Genomic DNA, 20,202 nt, shown 5'->3' with positions numbered 1-20,202 from the left:
CAAACTCATCGATGTCGAAGTAGTTGATTTATTGTTATCGGCTTTTCATTGCTTCTCTGAACAAACGGGATGTTAATTTAGGGTGAATGATATAGGTGGTGTTTGTATTGTTCGTTTTGTTACTATGTTGGCGGCAAGAGTCAGTCAAATTGGTTTAATTTAATGGTTAGGCATAGCAAACGCAGCACACTCTTGTAAGTTTTGTTAAAAGTTGCTTTCAGTTGTGGTGAAGTTTATCATAGGTCAAGGACAAAGTAACGTCGTAGCATGTTTGATCATTACATACTTTCTTCAAAACGTAACTGCTATTTATCCGCGCATTTTAATAAGAAAATTCAGCAGAACTCGTTACTTTACAGTCCTTAAGCACGATACGTCCATTTTCAGGTAATTATTGTAGCAATCGTTGCCCTATTTTAGTTGTGTGCACATAAAAAAATTGATTGGGAATGCATTCAGAATAATGTAGCAATTTGGTTTAATTACAAAGTATTTTTCCTCCAATGTATACGTTTTATGTCGGCGACAGCATTAGTCTAATATCATAACTGGTTGTCCACATTACCACACTTTTTGGAAAGTATCTGGTTATCGGAAGGTTGACATTGCTAGGACGCCATAGCCAGTAGCACACCCTACTCCTTCGAAATATACCGCGAAGTAACAACGTACATTGGTTCAAGTAAATCGCAACTTTTTCCTACGCAATGATAGGCAATTCAGCTTCAAGTTCAGCATTCCTAAAAGTAAGCTTAGATGAGTGAACTTGTGACGATAGAAATGATTATTTCATGTGTAATACTTACTTTGGAATCTTTTTACGCATAGTTGATATGATGTCGGCTATATTGTTGCCTGTTTAGTTGCCTCTGTTGCATATTTTTGCTACAATATGTGCTTCTTCCATTTTGGCGGTTGATGATGATCGTGCACACATGCATTCGCGATTCAAAGAAATGCACAAGTTTGAAGAAAAATGTCAAAGTAATTCCCACTTCAGCGCTGGCAACCTTTTCATGTCGATGTCGTGATGGTAATCGAAGTCATCACTTTTTATGTCAGAGTATGAGATGTATTTTAGCGGTAAATAGTATGCACAGATTGGTGGGACAATAGGAATAAAAAGGAGCTTTGAATCAGAATGTCAAATGGCACTCACACCCTCACACTACAGTGCTGACAACAAACTCATCGATGTCGAAGTAGTTGATTTATTGTTATCGGCTTTTCATTGCTTCTCTGAACAAACGGGATGTTAATTTAGGGTGAATGATATAGGTGGTGTTTGTATTGTTCGTTTTGTTACTATGTTGGCGGCAAGAGTCAGTCAAATTGGTTTAATTTAATGGTTAGGCATAGCAAACGCAGCACACTCTTGTAAGTTTTGTTAAAAGTTGCTTTCAGTTGTGGTGAAGTTTATCATAGGTCAAGGACAAAGTAACGTCGTAGCATGTTTGATCATTACATACTTTCTTCAAAACGTAACTGCTATTTATCCGCGCATTTTAATAAGAAAATTCAGCAGAACTCGTTACTTTACAGTCCTTAAGGACGATACGTCCATTTTCAGGTAATTATTGTAGCAATCGTTGCCCTATTTTAGTTGTGTGCACATAAAAAATTGGTTGGAGACGCCTTCAGAATAATGTAGGAATTTGATTTAATTTGCAAGTATTCCTTTGCAGATATAGAGCTGATATGCTGTCGGCAATATTATAGCTTTTATCCCCAATAACATAATTAAAAATAGATGTGGATACATAAATGTTATGGAGTTGAAGTCAAGATTTCAAATTAATTTAATCTGCGCTTGTGGTCCTTTGGTATGACTATAGTTTGTTGAAATATATACACAGATACTTTCATAACGCAATCCAGCTTCCAATTATACATTACTAAAATAAAAAGTTAGTCGGAATATTCTGGTTTTCCTACATATATCGTTATATTGACAGCGCCTCAGCTTGTCGTTCCTTTATAGAGATGGAAGGCTGAGCCATATTCACTGTGCATCTTTCGTTAAAGTTTCGGTCGAACAACATTTTTGGCGAGCAACTTGCTATGCTGAAATGTTTCGTGTGTAACGTATATGCTGGCAAATGCAATCCAATCACATTCTACTTATAATGCGTCGGTTATATTTCAGCAATGTCATCCACAAGGCAGTCTTTCAATTTGAGCAGCATTGGTTTACCATTAGCGTCCTGTAATCATTTCTTCATACACTGAAAGACTTCCTATAATACAAAGGGTGGTTTGACACTAAATTACTATTTAGACAGTTGATGTAACATTTGGGATGTCCCGAAAATTCTTTAAATAAGGTTCTGGATGACGCAAGTCCAAGGGTTATAGATTCACCAAGTCTAATATCATAACTGGTTGTCCACATTACCACACTTTTTGGAAAGTATCTGGTTATCGGAAGGTTGACATTGCTAGGACGCCATAGCCAGTAGCACACCCTACTCCTTCGAAATATACCGCGAAGTAACAACGTACATTGGTTCAAGTAAATCGCAACTTTTTCCTACGCAATGATAGGCAATTCAGCTTCAAGTTCAGCATTCCTAAAAGTAAGCTTTAGATGAGTGAACTTGTGACGATAGAAATGATTATTTCATGTGTAATACTTACTTTGGAATCTTTTTACGCATAGTTGATATGATGTCGGCTATATTGTTGCCTGTTTAGTTGCCTCTGTTGCATATTTTTGCTACAATATGTGCTTCTTCCATTTTGGCGGTTGATGATGATCGTGCACACATGCATTCGCGATTCAAAGAAATGCACAAGTTTGAAGAAAAATGTCAAAGTAATTCCCACTTCAGCGCTGGCAACCTTTTCATGTCGATGTCGTGATGGTAATCGAAGTCATCACTTTTTATGTCAGAGTATGAGATGTATTTTAGCGGTAAATAGTATGCACAGATTGGTGGGACAATAGGAATAAAAAGGAGCTTTGAATCAGAATGTCAAATGGCACTCACACCCTCACACTACAGTGCTGACAACAAACTCATCGATGTCGAAGTAGTTGATTTATTGTTATCGGCTTTTCATTGCTTCTCTGAACAAACGGGATGTTAATTTAGGGTGAATGATATAGGTGGTGTTTGTATTGTTCGTTTTGTTACTATGTTGGCGGCAAGAGTCAGTCAAATTGGTTTAATTTAATGGTTAGGCATAGCAAACGCAGCACACTCTTGTAAGTTTTGTTAAAAGTTGCTTTCAGTTGTGGTGAAGTTTATCATAGGTCAAGGACAAAGTAACGTCGTAGCATGTTTGATCATTACATACTTTCTTCAAAACGTAACTGCTATTTATCCGCGCATTTTAATAAGAAAATTCAGCAGAACTCGTTACTTTACAGTCCTTAAGGACGATACGTCCATTTTCAGGTAATTATTGTAGCAATCGTTGCCCTATTTTAGTTGTGTGCACATAAAAAATTGGTTGGAGACGCCTTCAGAATAATGTAGGAATTTGATTTAATTTGCAAGTATTCCTTTGCAGATATAGAGCTGATATGCTGTCGGCAATATTATAGCTTTTATCCCCAATAACATAATTAAAAATAGATGTGGATACATAAATGTTATGGAGTTGAAGTCAAGATTTCAAATTAATTTAATCTGCGCTTGTGGTCCTTTGGTATGACTATAGTTTGTTGAAATATATACACAGATACTTTCATAACGCAATCCAGCTTCCAATTATACATTACTAAAATAAAAAAGTTAGTCGGAATATTCTGGTTTTCCTACATATATCGTTATATTGACAGCGCCTCAGCTTGTCGTTCCTTTATAGAGATGGAAGGCTGAGCCATATTCACTGTGCATCTTTCGTTAAAGTTTCGGTCGAACAACATTTTTGGCGAGCAACTTGCTATGCTGAAATGTTTCGTGTGTAACGTATATGCTGGCAAATGCAATCCAATCACATTCTACTTATAATGCGTCGGTTATATTTCAGCAATGTCATCCACAAGGCAGTCTTTCAATTTGAGCAGCATTGGTTTACCATTAGCGTCCTGTAATCATTTCTTCATACACTGAAAGACTTCCTATAATACAAAGGGTGGTTTGACACTAAATTACTATTTAGACAGTTGATGTAACATTTGGGATGTCCCGAAAATTCTTTAAATAAGGTTCTGGATGACGCAAGTCCAAGGGTTATAGATTCACCAAGTCTAATATCATAACTGGTTGTCCACATTACCACACTTTTTGGAAAGTATCTGGTTATCGGAAGGTTGACATTGCTAGGACGCCATAGCCAGTAGCACACCCTACTCCTTCGAAATATACCGCGAAGTAACAACGTACATTGGTTCAAGTAAATCGCAACTTTTTCCTACGCAATGATAGGCAATTCAGCTTCAAGTTCAGCATTCCTAAAAGTAAGCTTTAGATGAGTGAACTTGTGACGATAGAAATGATTATTTCATGTGTAATACTTACTTTGGAATCTTTTTACGCATAGTTGATATGATGTCGGCTATATTGTTGCCTGTTTAGTTGCCTCTGTTGCATATTTTTGCTACAATATGTGCTTCTTCCATTTTGGCGGTTGATGATGATCGTGCACACATGCATTCGCGATTCAAAGAAATGCACAAGTTTGAAGAAAAATGTCAAAGTAATTCCCACTTCAGCGCTGGCAACCTTTTCATGTCGATGTCGTGATGGTAATCGAAGTCATCACTTTTTATGTCAGAGTATGAGATGTATTTTAGCGGTAAATAGTATGCACAGATTGGTGGGACAATAGGAATAAAAAGGAGCTTTGAATCAGAATGTCAAATGGCACTCACACCCTCACACTACAGTGCTGACAACAAACTCATCGATGTCGAAGTAGTTGATTTATTGTTATCGGCTTTTCATTGCTTCTCTGAACAAACGGGATGTTAATTTAGGGTGAATGATATAGGTGGTGTTTGTATTGTTCGTTTTGTTACTATGTTGGCGGCAAGAGTCAGTCAAATTGGTTTAATTTAATGGTTAGGCATAGCAAACGCAGCACACTCTTGTAAGTTTTGTTAAAAGTTGCTTTCAGTTGTGGTGAAGTTTATCATAGGTCAAGGACAAAGTAACGTCGTAGCATGTTTGATCATTACATACTTTCTTCAAAACGTAACTGCTATTTATCCGCGCATTTTAATAAGAAAATTCAGCAGAACTCGTTACTTTACAGTCCTTAAGCACGATACGTCCATTTTCAGGTAATTATTGTAGCAATCGTTGCCCTATTTTAGTTGTGTGCACATAAAAAAATTGATTGGGAATGCATTCAGAATAATGTAGCAATTTGGTTTAATTACAAAGTATTTTTCCTCCAATGTATACGTTTTATGTCGGCGACAGCATTAGTCTAATATCATAACTGGTTGTCCACATTACCACACTTTTTGGAAAGTATCTGGTTATCGGAAGGTTGACATTGCTAGGACGCCATAGCCAGTAGCACACCCTACTCCTTCGAAATATACCGCGAAGTAACAACGTACATTGGTTCAAGTAAATCGCAACTTTTTCCTACGCAATGATAGGCAATTCAGCTTCAAGTTCAGCATTCCTAAAAGTAAGCTTTAGATGAGTGAACTTGTGACGATAGAAATGATTATTTCATGTGTAATACTTACTTTGGAATCTTTTTACGCATAGTTGATATGATGTCGGCTATATTGTTGCCTGTTTAGTTGCCTCTGTTGCATATTTTTGCTACAATATGTGCTTCTTCCATTTTGGCGGTTGATGATGATCGTGCACACATGCATTCGCGATTCAAAGAAATGCACAAGTTTGAAGAAAAATGTCAAAGTAATTCCCACTTCAGCGCTGGCAACCTTTTCATGTCGATGTCGTGATGGTAATCGAAGTCATCACTTTTTATGTCAGAGTATGAGATGTATTTTAGCGGTAAATAGTATGCACAGATTGGTGGGACAATAGGAATAAAAAGGAGCTTTGAATCAGAATGTCAAATGGCACTCACACCCTCACACTACAGTGCTGACAACAAACTCATCGATGTCGAAGTAGTTGATTTATTGTTATCGGCTTTTCATTGCTTCTCTGAACAAACGGGATGTTAATTTAGGGTGAATGATATAGGTGGTGTTTGTATTGTTCGTTTTGTTACTATGTTGGCGGCAAGAGTCAGTCAAATTGGTTTAATTTAATGGTTAGGCATAGCAAACGCAGCACACTCTTGTAAGTTTTGTTAAAAGTTGCTTTCAGTTGTGGTGAAGTTTATCATAGGTCAAGGACAAAGTAACGTCGTAGCATGTTTGATCATTACATACTTTCTTCAAAACGTAACTGCTATTTATCCGCGCATTTTAATAAGAAAATTCAGCAGAACTCGTTACTTTACAGTCCTTAAGGACGATACGTCCATTTTCAGGTAATTATTGTAGCAATCGTTGCCCTATTTTAGTTGTGTGCACATAAAAAATTGGTTGGAGACGCCTTCAGAATAATGTAGGAATTTGATTTAATTTGCAAGTATTCCTTTGCAGATATAGAGCTGATATGCTGTCGGCAATATTATAGCTTTTATCCCCAATAACATAATTAAAAATAGATGTGGATACATAAATGTTATGGAGTTGAAGTCAAGATTTCAAATTAATTTAATCTGCGCTTGTGGTCCTTTGGTATGACTATAGTTTGTTGAAATATATACACAGATACTTTCATAACGCAATCCAGCTTCCAATTATACATTACTAAAATAAAAAAGTTAGTCGGAATATTCTGGTTTTCCTACATATATCGTTATATTGACAGCGCCTCAGCTTGTCGTTCCTTTATAGAGATGGAAGGCTGAGCCATATTCACTGTGCATCTTTCGTTAAAGTTTCGGTCGAACAACATTTTTGGCGAGCAACTTGCTATGCTGAAATGTTTCGTGTGTAACGTATATGCTGGCAAATGCAATCCAATCACATTCTACTTATAATGCGTCGGTTATATTTCAGCAATGTCATCCACAAGGCAGTCTTTCAATTTGAGCAGCATTGGTTTACCATTAGCGTCCTGTAATCATTTCTTCATACACTGAAAGACTTCCTATAATACAAAGGGTGGTTTGACACTAAATTACTATTTAGACAGTTGATGTAACATTTGGGATGTCCCGAAAATTCTTTAAATAAGGTTCTGGATGACGCAAGTCCAAGGGTTATAGATTCACCAAGTCTAATATCATAACTGGTTGTCCACATTACCACACTTTTTGGAAAGTATCTGGTTATCGGAAGGTTGACATTGCTAGGACGCCATAGCCAGTAGCACACCCTACTCCTTCGAAATATACCGCGAAGTAACAACGTACATTGGTTCAAGTAAATCGCAACTTTTTCCTACGCAATGATAGGCAATTCAGCTTCAAGTTCAGCATTCCTAAAAGTAAGCTTTAGATGAGTGAACTTGTGACGATAGAAATGATTATTTCATGTGTAATACTTACTTTGGAATCTTTTTACGCATAGTTGATATGATGTCGGCTATATTGTTGCCTGTTTAGTTGCCTCTGTTGCATATTTTTGCTACAATATGTGCTTCTTCCATTTTGGCGGTTGATGATGATCGTGCACACATGCATTCGCGATTCAAAGAAATGCACAAGTTTGAAGAAAAATGTCAAAGTAATTCCCACTTCAGCGCTGGCAACCTTTTCATGTCGATGTCGTGATGGTAATCGAAGTCATCACTTTTTATGTCAGAGTATGAGATGTATTTTAGCGGTAAATAGTATGCACAGATTGGTGGGACAATAGGAATAAAAAGGAGCTTTGAATCAGAATGTCAAATGGCACTCACACCCTCACACTACAGTGCTGACAACAAACTCATCGATGTCGAAGTAGTTGATTTATTGTTATCGGCTTTTCATTGCTTCTCTGAACAAACGGGATGTTAATTTAGGGTGAATGATATAGGTGGTGTTTGTATTGTTCGTTTTGTTACTATGTTGGCGGCAAGAGTCAGTCAAATTGGTTTAATTTAATGGTTAGGCATAGCAAACGCAGCACACTCTTGTAAGTTTTGTTAAAAGTTGCTTTCAGTTGTGGTGAAGTTTATCATAGGTCAAGGACAAAGTAACGTCGTAGCATGTTTGATCATTACATACTTTCTTCAAAACGTAACTGCTATTTATCCGCGCATTTTAATAAGAAAATTCAGCAGAACTCGTTACTTTACAGTCCTTAAGCACGATACGTCCATTTTCAGGTAATTATTGTAGCAATCGTTGCCCTATTTTAGTTGTGTGCACATAAAAAAATTGATTGGGAATGCATTCAGAATAATGTAGCAATTTGGTTTAATTACAAAGTATTTTTCCTCCAATGTATACGTTTTATGTCGGCGACAGCATTAGTCTAATATCATAACTGGTTGTCCACATTACCACACTTTTTGGAAAGTATCTGGTTATCGGAAGGTTGACATTGCTAGGACGCCATAGCCAGTAGCACACCCTACTCCTTCGAAATATACCGCGAAGTAACAACGTACATTGGTTCAAGTAAATCGCAACTTTTTCCTACGCAATGATAGGCAATTCAGCTTCAAGTTCAGCATTCCTAAAAGTAAGCTTTAGATGAGTGAACTTGTGACGATAGAAATGATTATTTCATGTGTAATACTTACTTTGGAATCTTTTTACGCATAGTTGATATGATGTCGGCTATATTGTTGCCTGTTTAGTTGCCTCTGTTGCATATTTTTGCTACAATATGTGCTTCTTCCATTTTGGCGGTTGATGATGATCGTGCACACATGCATTCGCGATTCAAAGAAATGCACAAGTTTGAAGAAAAATGTCAAAGTAATTCCCACTTCAGCGCTGGCAACCTTTTCATGTCGATGTCGTGATGGTAATCGAAGTCATCACTTTTTATGTCAGAGTATGAGATGTATTTTAGCGGTAAATAGTATGCACAGATTGGTGGGACAATAGGAATAAAAAGGAGCTTTGAATCAGAATGTCAAATGGCACTCACACCCTCACACTACAGTGCTGACAACAAACTCATCGATGTCGAAGTAGTTGATTTATTGTTATCGGCTTTTCATTGCTTCTCTGAACAAACGGGATGTTAATTTAGGGTGAATGATATAGGTGGTGTTTGTATTGTTCGTTTTGTTACTATGTTGGCGGCAAGAGTCAGTCAAATTGGTTTAATTTAATGGTTAGGCATAGCAAACGCAGCACACTCTTGTAAGTTTTGTTAAAAGTTGCTTTCAGTTGTGGTGAAGTTTATCATAGGTCAAGGACAAAGTAACGTCGTAGCATGTTTGATCATTACATACTTTCTTCAAAACGTAACTGCTATTTATCCGCGCATTTTAATAAGAAAATTCAGCAGAACTCGTTACTTTACAGTCCTTAAGCACGATACGTCCATTTTCAGGTAATTATTGTAGCAATCGTTGCCCTATTTTAGTTGTGTGCACATAAAAAAATTGATTGGGAATGCATTCAGAATAATGTAGCAATTTGGTTTAATTACAAAGTATTTTTCCTCCAATGTATACGTTTTATGTCGGCGACAGCATTAGTGCGTTCTTTTGAAAGGAACTGTATTTTTAAATCAATGCTTTTTTTAACGGTTGGTGTTCAATTATTTGTCAAATAAGCACGGGTCTAGTTCAAATGAGGGGTGACGCAGACTCGACTGGAAAGTCAATAACAAAAAAAAGATAGTTGATAGTTCTTGTTATTGAAATCGATTTTGATGCAGGTTATCGATAGATGAGAGTCGATTTAGGTATACCTATTTTGGGCTATAAAGAAAATTGAAAACTGAAAATTTTCTGCAAAGAATTTGCTTGAAAAGTAAAACAGATAGTGTTGGAAGGTTTTAATACAGTTTTATTTGAGAGAATGACTATCAGCATGTGACTATAAAGTGATATTTCCACTATTTATTAACTCAACTTATTGCGTGTGGAAAAATTTAATAATTATTAAGGTGGTATATGTGTTTTGGGAAATGAATAGATACGCTTATGACGCTACATGCCAATATTATATATTTTTCTTCAGATTGTTTGTTAAATTGGTCAACAACGCCAACATACTACCACAGCCATGCGAAAGAACAAATTAAGGTGGTGTCCAGAACGCTTGGAAAATTTTTCCGGATAAAATAAAGAATGATATGTGCATAAAAATGGATGAAAGTCTGTATTGCTCAAAGAAAAAAGTCAAATATGCGAGCTGTAGCCTTCAATTTGCTTGTCCAATTGATGTGTTGGTGGAAGTATACTGCGGCTTGTTGTTTACCAATAAACATTCTGACAATAGCTATGAGATTTATCGAATGTGTGTACAAATTTTAATCTAAATATCATTTTAGGTTTTAACTGAACTCTTCTACGTTGGAATATTTGCGCAAATGGGTCCTCTACAACAGCAGATGTCTTTAGGAAGCAGTTGCTCTTGTGCCAATGATCCAAATTTTGCGATAATATGTGCTTTCCTGCAGAAGTTTGGACATGACTTAAATATTGATATACCGAATTTCAAACAACTTCAAGAGTGGCTCACCAAAACAGACGAAGGTATGGCAGCTTAGAAAACATAATTTTTTTTGTCTTGCTATTATATCCAATTATTGTCCGTATGCGTATGCAAAAAACAATAATTGGTAATGCATTGAAACAGGATGTAAAGATATTTTAGATGTGTATTTTATGTTAATAAAAGCTTTTATTTTCGAAAGTATTTACGAAATGTTTTTGGATATTTCTGCTAGAGAAAAAAATGTTTTTTTTGCTGCATGTATATTGCAAATGCCAACTAGATTTTTATTCTTGACAGAGTAGTCGTTTGTATTGTCAGATTTATTTTTTTTCCCGACGGAAAAATATTGGTATTTAAAGAAGGAAAATATTTGTTTAAGTCACAAATTTGGCATAATTCTTTACTTCTAAATTGTTTCTTAAAATAGTATAATTTACATTCCACTTAAAAATAAATCGCATTGGTTTTACGTAGATTTATTTTTGCATTAGTAAACGCATTTGTAATAGCAGTTTGAGCGTAATAAAAACGAATTCTGCACATTAATATAGTGCCTATTAATGCGGCTTAAGTATCAAATATCTGATCAATTTTACATATCTTTAAACAAATTCCGTATAAAATAATATTTTATGCCGTTTCAGTCGCTGTTCCTTTAAAGGATTTGCATATAAAATTGATGCGGAAGAATCGTAAAACTGTACACGAAAAGAGCTGGGAGTCAGCTTTGAGTAAATTTTGTTTTTCCTACTCCGCGCAAGATGCTTGGGAAATAGAAAGATTTGGATATAAAAATGCCAGCCTTAAAGTAAAATTGAGGGTATTAAAGGTAGGTGATAGTTGTTGATCTTTTGCAAAATAATATTTTTATAATTTTTGCAGGAGCTACTTGAAAGTCAATTCGAGCGAAATACTAAATTCAGAGCCAAAATTCTAACTCAATCGGCAGAGTCGCTAAGGTCGGAGCCGATAGGACGCGATCGCCTTGGTCACGCATACTGGATTACACAAGATAATGATTGTAATTTAAGAATTTACCAGGAGCATTTGGATGAAGATATTTGGCAAGTTGTTGCAACTAATCGCGAGGAGTTTGTTAATTTGATAGATAGACTACGTGGGAATGAGGTAGTACTGCCTTCAAATGATATTGGCACAATTGATGAAGATACCAGCAGCAGCAATAGCTTAGCAGGACCAGACGCAAAAATTAATTTAGAAGAAACCCAATCCAAAACAGACGGTGGTGAACAAAAAGTACCGAAATTAAGTATTAAAATCTCAAATGACAAAACTTTAATCGAAAGTGAAACAAACGATCTTCCCAGTGGTGGAGAAGGTCAAACCACAGACGATAATGAATATTCGAATAGTAAATATACACGTGATTGCACTGAGAATATTGGCGAAAATAAGGAATACGTTTTAGAAGGAAAGAGTAAAGATGCGGAAAGCGATGACAGCGAAAAAAGCAGGAAAATTGAGGTGAGTTTCTTCAAAATGAGAACGATGTCTTAAATAATCCATTTTAAATTCAATTACTTTTCAGCCAATCATTATATCACAAAAGAAAATAAAAGATACGAACAATGAAGAAAAGAAATCAAAAGTAGATCCAGAGGGCAAATGTGAAAAGAAGGAAATCGCACAAAAAGGCGTTCAGAATGTAGGAAACCCGGAAGACAAGCGGAGAGTTGAGGTAAGAAATATGGTAAAAATTAATACATTGTTTCGTAAGCAAACTAAGGAATATATTTACTCGCTTTAGCCAATACTTATAACACAGAAGCAAATAACAAGCACGCAGAGCGAGCAAGACACTACAAACAAATTGGGTAAAAAGAGATTGGCAAGTGAAGATCGGGAACCCATATGTACAACACAAGAAGAAATTAATCCCGAAAAGAACGAAAAAACTTCTTTGCCGGACACCAAACGGTACAAAATATCAACTATCAACGATGAGGAGGACAAAACAGGAGAAGAAGACCGAGAAGATAGCGGAGAGGAATCAGATACTGAAGATGAGATTGAAGAAGAGGACATAGACTCTGCAGCCGCTGAAGAAGACGAAAACGAAGAGAAACAAATTGAGGAATTCGATGATGATGATATTCCGAATGTAGTTGTAGGTGAAGCTATCACTGATCCTGTTTTGCATGTAGAAGGGACAGGTTCTGGTAATGAATGCGAATCTGTATTTTTTAATTGCGGTGATTATTTCATTGAGGATGAACAAGAAATACATGTAAGCGATGCTATTGAAGAGGATTTGGTCTTAGTGTGTGGAGAAGGATATGGTACAGAATGTTTAATAGGCAACTCAAAAAGTGAAGATAATGTATCAACCGAATCCGCTTTGAAAGACAACATCAAAGTTGATGCAATTAATGAAACTGTTAAATTGAACCCCAAGGATGAAAAATGTCAGGAAGTGAAGCTTGAGAGTACAACAATCGATAAAGAAGATAATAAAACAAAAAGCAACGATACAGACACGGAAAATCTAAGAAATGACAAAGATAATTCAGAGAAAGCAAAAGAGTTGTCTGATTCCAAAAACAGTGCTCCAAAATCCAGACTTGCAAGAAATGTAAAAAGCAAACTTACTGCAAACATTTGTAGCGCAGGCGAAAATCCAAAAAAAGAGGAAAGTTCTGCTGATGCTTTACCGACAAATACAGACATACATTTGGAAAAGACTCCGGATCCTAAAATTGCTGAAGAAAAAGAAACATCAAATTCAGAAATTCAACCTAGCTTAAACCGAAAAAGACGTTTGGGGAAATTCGAATCACAGCCAATTCAGAAAAATTTGCAATCAGAAAGCGAGATTGACATAAATTCTGAAAACACAGAAGACTGCAATAATGATAAAGACGCGGAAGTTGATGAGCCCGACGTTGGTGGAAAGCGGCTAAAAATGCGTCCCAAACAAAGCAATACAGAGTTGCGAAAAAAGGTGGAGGCAAAGAAAGCAGCTGTTCACGATGAAGTCAATTCATCGAGTGGAGGAGAAGAGAATACACAAAGAAGAAGAAAAATATGTTCGCCTAAAAAACATATTGAAAAGAAGTTGATTAAAACTGAACAGATAGACAAATCCGCCAGTCAGATATCTTCTAATAACGCCAACGGATCAGATGAACATAATTTGCCGAGCAAAAGCATGACAAACAATGCAAAGAACGAGCCGTCGAAAGAGATAGTTTCTAAAAGTGATACCCATTTATCCATAGCAAAACAAAAGAAAACTTTAGAAGAAATTATAGACAAGAAGTTGAAAAAGACCCACGAAGAAATTGGTGAGGATATTTGTTCTAAAAGACGGACAAAATCTCCGCCATCAACAACGAAAAAAAATCCTGTAACAAAGCCTTTAAAGAAGAATTTATTAAAACAAATTTGGCACGAAGAAACAGAAAAAGAATCTATGGCTGATAACACGGCTGATGTGAAAAATGAAAACAGGACAGAGGAAAAATCTTCTGTGGTAGACAATATGAAAGACAATAAAAGTAAGGTTTTTGAACGGCAGAGAAAACGGCACAGCAGTGAGGAGGCAGATTGCCATGTTGTTAAAGAGGAACCAGAAGCTAAAAAGGAAGTTTCGCACAGCGAATTCCACGAAAAAGGAGAAACTGATGCCGTTAAGACAAAAGTATTAAGCATAGAAGATGCAGAACCTGCAGTCCATGTAGATGAATTAAAAAAAGAAGAAGATGTTTCAGTTTCGAGTTATGGTCGGAGAGCAACGAGGCGTGGTAATGCGAATATTTGCCAATCTAATAAAAAGAAAATAGATGTAAAAAGAACTGAATCGGTGGCGGAGAAGAGTAAATTGAATAGCAAAGAAATGCCCGCAGATAAAAACATGGAATCAGAAAAGGTGATGTATTTTTCTTAATCGTTCATTGGGTTTTTAACGAACAATTACATTTTAGGTTTTAAACAAATGTCTTTCCCCCGTTGGTGTAGATCGAAGCAAATCAGTTAAGAAGGAAGACGGAGGAGAAGTTTCTGACGAAAAAGCCAATACAATTCCAGACGCTATTAAGACAGATATACCGGCATCATCGAAAAAAGTGGTTAAGGGAAATCGTAAGCAACGTGATGTTGATGCTACAAATATAATTGATACCACCGACGCTGAAACACCTGTGCGTCAATCAAGGCGCATAGCTCAGTTAAAAATTCGAGAGGAAGCTGAGCGTCGAAAACTTGAGGAAATAGCTTTAAGAACAATGAAGCAAGAGTTAAAAAAGAAAAAGAAGGCAGAAAAAGAAGCGGATCCTACCATTCTTCCCCCCTCAGAACCTTCATCAGAATCAGAGGAGAGTGAAATCGACACAAAGAAGAAAGTGCAGAAAAAGAAATGTCCGGGAAAGAATGGCAGCTGGTCATCCGGATCAGAAGAGCAAGAAGAACCAGATGAAGAGGAGTATGAAGAGCACCATCGTTATGAGACAGATCCTGGTTCGCCACTTTTCAGGTCGGATCACGAATTCTCACCTGAATCGGATATTGAGGATGAAACTCAAGTAGTACCCATGAAGAGAGCACGAACTGTTCGCAAAGAAAATGATGTAGACAATGAGCCAGATGAAGAGGAAGCTTGTCAAAAATGTCATAAGTCGGACCACCCAGAGTGGATATTACTGTGCGATAAATGCGACAAAGGTTATCATTGTTCATGTTTATCGCCTGTTCTTTTTTATATTCCGGAAGGTGACTGGTACTGCCCACCGTGTCAACAAGAACAATTAATAAAAGCATTAGAGGGACAGCTAAACGAGTTTGATGAAATGGTTGAGCGCAAAAAAGAAGAGCAAGAAGAATTGAAACGCCAGATGGAGAAAGAAAATGCGCGACGTTTAGAGGAAGAAGAGCTCACAAGTCAAAATAAACGAAAAACTAAGAAAATTCAGCATGGTCAAGATGGTAGCAGCAGCGACATAAATACTGAGCACAGTGTAGAGAGCGATGCCGCAACAAACTCCAACTCTGGCGAAAGTGAAACAGAGAACAAGAAACTTCCGAAAAAGAAGACAATTGACAAACGCCGAAGGAATGATCGAAGGCAATATTCATATCGTAATACTAGAAGCCATAAGCAAAAAAGTCTTTCGGAAAGTGACAGCAATTCTCATAGAACATCAAATTCTGAAAGTGTATCAAAAAGTGAATCGTCTTCCTCGTTTTCTGATAGTGACGACGAACCAATCTACAAATTGAGAAAGCGAAGGCAATTAAATGTTAGTTACAGATTGAATGAGTATGATGACCTTATTAATTCTGCACTTAAGAAGGAAATGGATGAGGTTGCTGGAGCAGGTAATTTAGGTCGAGGGAAAGATATATCAACAATAATAGAAGCTGACAAGGAGGAGAAGGCGAGGCAGAAAAATCTTGAGACCTCTGACATGCCGGTGGAAAAAGAAGAGAAAAACGATTCCAGGAACGAAAAAGAGAGCGCTCAAAAAGATGAAAGCGAAAGTGAGGATGAACTAATAAAGGACCTTGTTCAGTCAAAGTCGACAATGAAGAAAAAATCTCGTAAGCTAACGACATTAGATATAAGCTCGGAAGACGACGATGCTTCTGATGAAGATTTTAAAGGGTCGTCCGTGGACGAAGAAGACGACAGCTTTGGGTCATGCTCAATTAATAGTGACTCAAGTTTGGAAATATATAAACGAAAAGGCAAGTCAAGGAAAAAACAGAGAAAAGCTGCAAGACGTGCTTTTAGAGAACGTCGCAAGGACAGGAATTTTATAGTAGACAACAGTGATGACGATGAAGAAGTACAAAAACCTAAATCGAAAAAGAAACGGAAAGTTGAATCTGATTATACTGAAAGTGAAATAGATGACGAAGATCTGTCGGAGCTATCAAACAACATTGATAGCGCTGATTTGTGTGATGATACAACAACTGATGAATCGGATGGAGCTTGGCGCCCCAACAAACGTAAAAAATCGAAAAAGACATCTGGTCCAACAGCAGGAAAGTCTAGCAAAACAAAGGTCCGTCATTTGAATAAATCCAAGAAGGAGGTGTATTCGGATGACGATATAACAGATACCGACGAAGAAGAAATTGAAGATGATAGTAACGGTGCAGTTGGTGGAGGAAAACAACCACGTTCACAGCCCCTAAAGACTAATTCCAATTCAAGCAAAGCGAAAGCTAAAACTTCTAACAATAAAAAATTCTCAGATGAGGATAAGAGTTTTTCAGATAGTGGCGATAGTACGAGGCGTACTCGTGGTAGACGGTATGCTTACATAGAGGATTTCGACGATGATAGTTCAGATGGCGGCATTAAACCTGGTGTGAAACGTCCCGATACACCGCCAGAAGAGCGTGAAAAATTCATAAAACGTCAAGAGGAAATAAAGCGTATGTTAGCAGAAAAGAATGCAGAAGGCGCAAAACTTGTTGCTACGCCTCGCCTTACACCTATCAAAAGTGAATGTGATAGGGAGAAAAAATCACCTTCGAAGTCGGTTGGAGATACATTGTCTACAGTGCCGATGTCCGTAATAAGACAAGCCAAGGTACTTGACATTGATTACTTGCAACGTCGTGGCGAACCATTAGATGATTCACTAAATGATGTTGATGATGAGTTTGATGACGCAGACTTACCTGACGATCTACCGGAAGACATGGATGAAGACGCCATCGCTCGTATGGTTGAAGATGAAGAAGAGTTTGCTGCTGTTGCAACAAGAGATCTGCCGCCATCTGATGAAATTATTCAACCAACGCCAGCCTCCGTCAAAGCAAAATCGAAACCTGTGGAAAATGTACATACTACTGATAAAACCCCAGAACTTTCTACTGTAACATTGCAACCAACCATTGCAGTTGCATCCTCTGGTCTTCAAGAGCCTGTTAGAAAACGATTTCCAATGCCCACAATGCATCCTCCTTTATTGCGCCATCAACATCATGACAGTGTGCACGGAGCGCCGATAGTGGTCCAAAGACATACTTCCCCGCACTTGAGTCACTTACTGCAGAATGCTCTTTCATCGCCGGCAAATCAATCATTCTCCAGTTCATATCCTATGCCACCGAATAATCAATCTCTAATTACTCGAATGACTAACAGTACACAAGTCCCATCTTCTCCATCAGCAGTTAATGCACCTTCCCGCATGTCCACTCCTTTAATTGTTAAATCAACACAACAAATAAATATGCAGTCACAAAGCAAAGCGACAGCGCCAACAGCTGAGTCTGAAGTTAAACCCAGAGGACGTCGAAAGAAAATTACACCTCTAAGAGATACTTTACAAAAGCAGCAGACAGCGGCAGCCGTAGCTGCTGCAGCTTCTGCTTCCACTTCAGCAAGTATTGCGAACTCATCTATTGGAATTATCAAACCACCGTACTCTTTCAAAGGATCAGATGGTGTTATAAGAGTATCAGCACCTACTAAGGCTCCAGAACAACAAGGCAGTGCAATTCCTACTATGCAGCCTCGTTCCTTAAATACCATACAAACCGGACCAATATTTGCAGGACCTGAAGGTTTCTCCTATAATAATTTAGATAAATCTCTTGATATTAACGTATTTATTCTTTAAGGCTTTTACGGCTCACCTTCATCTCGCATTCCACATGGAAATACACAACGACATCGGGGTCCGCCGCCAATACCGCAAGGGCATTTGACAACCCATTCGGCATTACGACATTCATATGGTCCTCCACCCCCTTTAAAAGGAGCCTTATCGGCACCATCAACAACCAGTTCCGCAAATGTCAGACCTCAGGTACATCTACCGCCCTTTATTGGAAGTGTGCCACCCACAAGGCATTCCGGCTCTCACCTTAATGTATACGGGTACGAATTATCATAGATTTCAAAATCAGGTCTGTTCTAATTTTTTTACCTTAGGCCACCTATATATGGAAATCCAAATTTTGTTCATCGTGGCAATCACAGGCCTAACCTTCATTCGACAGATTATCCAACAGAACCACGTTAGTATATTTTAAAAATTTATAAAACATAGACAACTAATATTTGTGCATTTCCAGGTCCATATCACCCTCCATATAGTTTTTACCCCCCTCCTCCACCATTGACAACCCCAGTACGGTCCCAAGTGATTCTACAGCAACCTCCTACGTCGGTCATTGCCTCTAGCGTTCAGTCAGCGACACTTCTCTCTAATAAAGACAAGCCCATGCCACCAAGAGTTATCGAGGAAGATACTATTGCCAAACCAATAGTTATTAAACAGGAAATATCTTCTGAAAGCAATACTTTAAAATCGCCGGTTAAAACATCTCCAAAGCCAATCCCTGATTCAAGAAAGCAACTGACGACGTTGGAAGAATATTCTGCAAGCAGCTCTAGGGTTAAGTCGCCAATACAGCAAGAGGAACTTTTATCAACAACTCAGGATTCACCTTGCAACAAACAGGACGTAGCAGATGATCCCCAATTGACAGCAATACACGAAACACCGGCAACTGACCGACAGGCTAGCGAGTTTAGTGGCTTAGTGAGCTATTTTAGTTCTCAACACGACGATTACACTACGTAGCGTAAGAAAAAATGATTCGTATAATAATGTACATATTATTTTCACCGGTGGACATCCACAATAAGTAACAAATAAAAACGTTAATAGATTTATTTACATACGTACTACAATTCAAAATTGCTTAATTCAATTGTAAACTTCGTTTGCCGATTTGGTTTAGTAATGTGTGTCTATAATCTGGTGCAGAAGTAGTGATTGCACATTTATACTGTTCAAGTCGCGTTTTTAAATTTAATACGTTTTAATTTGGGCATACCCATTTTAAATTGGGCATTCTCAATAAATTTATTATTTAAATTTTAAAGAAAATTTTGTATAATTTTAAAATCCTTTAAATTTTATTTTCCACCTTCAATTAACTTGTAATTTAAATTTTTTCATGCATTGGTAAGTTAAAAAATCTTCAAACTTAGAAATTTTTTTATTTGCTTTTGCATAATACTTCGTGCCAGATTAAGTTGACTAAATTCGTTCAGATTTATTTCAAGTGTTTTAAGGCATTAAGTAAATATTTTACCAAATTCCATCAGTACTTTAATCAAATGTTCAATTAAATTGGCAGATTAACCATCCATATTATACTAATTTTTTAGTATATACTACCATTTGTATTTATATTAAGCATTAGTTTTTTCTGCGATTAATTCCACATATGTATTCGAACGTATAATATAGACAACATTACAAAGCATTAAGTAAAAAATGGGTATTTGTCTTTAATATCTACCTTTTTCAAAATATATGTATTTATTATAATTTTAGGAATAAACACGAAAAATATACATGCCGATATTCTATGGTATTTTGAAAACAAAAAACGTATTTGTATATATATTTTTAATTTAATCAATCAACGTTCATTTCGCGTCCCACAAGATTTAACCCGAAATGTTTGCTGGTACTCAGAAAATAAATCTTAAATCAGAATTTAATCCAATGTCAAATTAAATTTTGAAAATAAATCTCAAGTCAGAATTTAATCCAATATTAAATTAAATTTTGATTTTAATCAAATATTAAATTAAATTTTGACTTGTTTGAGTTAAATGCAGTAGCATAGTTCATGGGGTCACTATTTATAGCGGTA

At 36.9% G+C, this 20,202-nt stretch overlaps 1 protein-coding gene and 2 long non-coding RNA genes across 4 annotated transcripts; 1 reads left to right on the top strand and 2 right to left on the bottom strand.

Moving 5' to 3' along the window:
- Positions 1-494: 494 nt before the first annotated feature.
- LOC109613867 (uncharacterized) lies at positions 495-5,322 on the bottom strand. Its single transcript, XR_009342732.1, has 4 exons — positions 4,470-5,322; positions 2,638-4,402; positions 807-2,570; positions 495-740 (listed from the first exon to the last, which is right to left on the bottom strand). It is a non-coding gene; the product is annotated as an uncharacterized LOC109613867 (long non-coding RNA).
- An 18-nt stretch (positions 5,323-5,340) lies between these two features.
- On the bottom strand, positions 5,341-8,337 carry LOC131803700 (uncharacterized). The gene is made up of 3 exons (XR_009342731.1): positions 7,486-8,337; positions 5,654-7,418; positions 5,341-5,586 (listed from the first exon to the last, which is right to left on the bottom strand). It is a non-coding gene; the product is annotated as an uncharacterized LOC131803700 (long non-coding RNA).
- A 1,449-nt stretch (positions 8,338-9,786) lies between these two features.
- On the top strand, positions 9,787-19,937 carry LOC101900286 (kinesin-related protein 4). Of its 2 annotated transcripts, none has more exons than XM_005190350.4 (10): positions 9,787-9,994; positions 10,382-10,586; positions 11,193-11,377; positions 11,431-12,033; positions 12,098-12,247; positions 12,317-14,437; positions 14,493-18,090; positions 18,148-18,406; positions 18,461-18,546; positions 18,604-19,937. In XM_005190350.4, the coding sequence occupies exons 2-10, from the start codon at positions 10,421-10,423 to the stop codon at positions 19,113-19,115; spliced, it is 7,680 nt and encodes a 2,559-aa protein (XP_005190407.2). In that variant the 5' UTR covers positions 9,787-9,994; positions 10,382-10,420; the 3' UTR covers positions 19,116-19,937. The 2 variants fall into 2 exon arrangements, with proteins under 2 accessions (XP_005190407.2, XP_058981256.1); XM_059125273.1 differs by having other exon boundaries at positions 10,069-10,586.
- Positions 19,938-20,202: the final 265 nt, after the last annotated feature.

This window comes from Musca domestica, unplaced genomic scaffold (genome assembly GCF_030504385.1).
Source record: "Musca domestica strain aabys unplaced genomic scaffold, Musca_domestica.polishedcontigs.V.1.1 32, whole genome shotgun sequence".
NCBI classification, from domain to species: Eukaryota; Metazoa; Arthropoda; class Insecta; order Diptera; family Muscidae; genus Musca; species Musca domestica.
The sequence above is the reverse complement of the archived record's forward strand: the minus strand, read 5'-3'. Positions and strand labels throughout refer to the sequence as shown.

What these genes read in the sequence shown, in the direction of transcription:
- LOC101900286 (XM_005190350.4), top strand. Translation starts at nt 10,421, where the DNA reads ATGGGTCCTCTACAACAGCAGATGTCTTTAGGAAGCAGTTGCTCTTGT. An exon ending in AATATTTGCAGGACCTGAAG is followed by an intron (nt 18,091 to 18,147) that starts GTTTCTCCTATA and finishes TTATTCTTTAAG; the next exon opens with GCTTTTACGGCTCACCTTCA. An exon ending in AGATTATCCAACAGAACCAC is followed by an intron (nt 18,547 to 18,603) that starts GTTAGTATATTT and finishes GTGCATTTCCAG; the next exon opens with GTCCATATCACCCTCCATAT.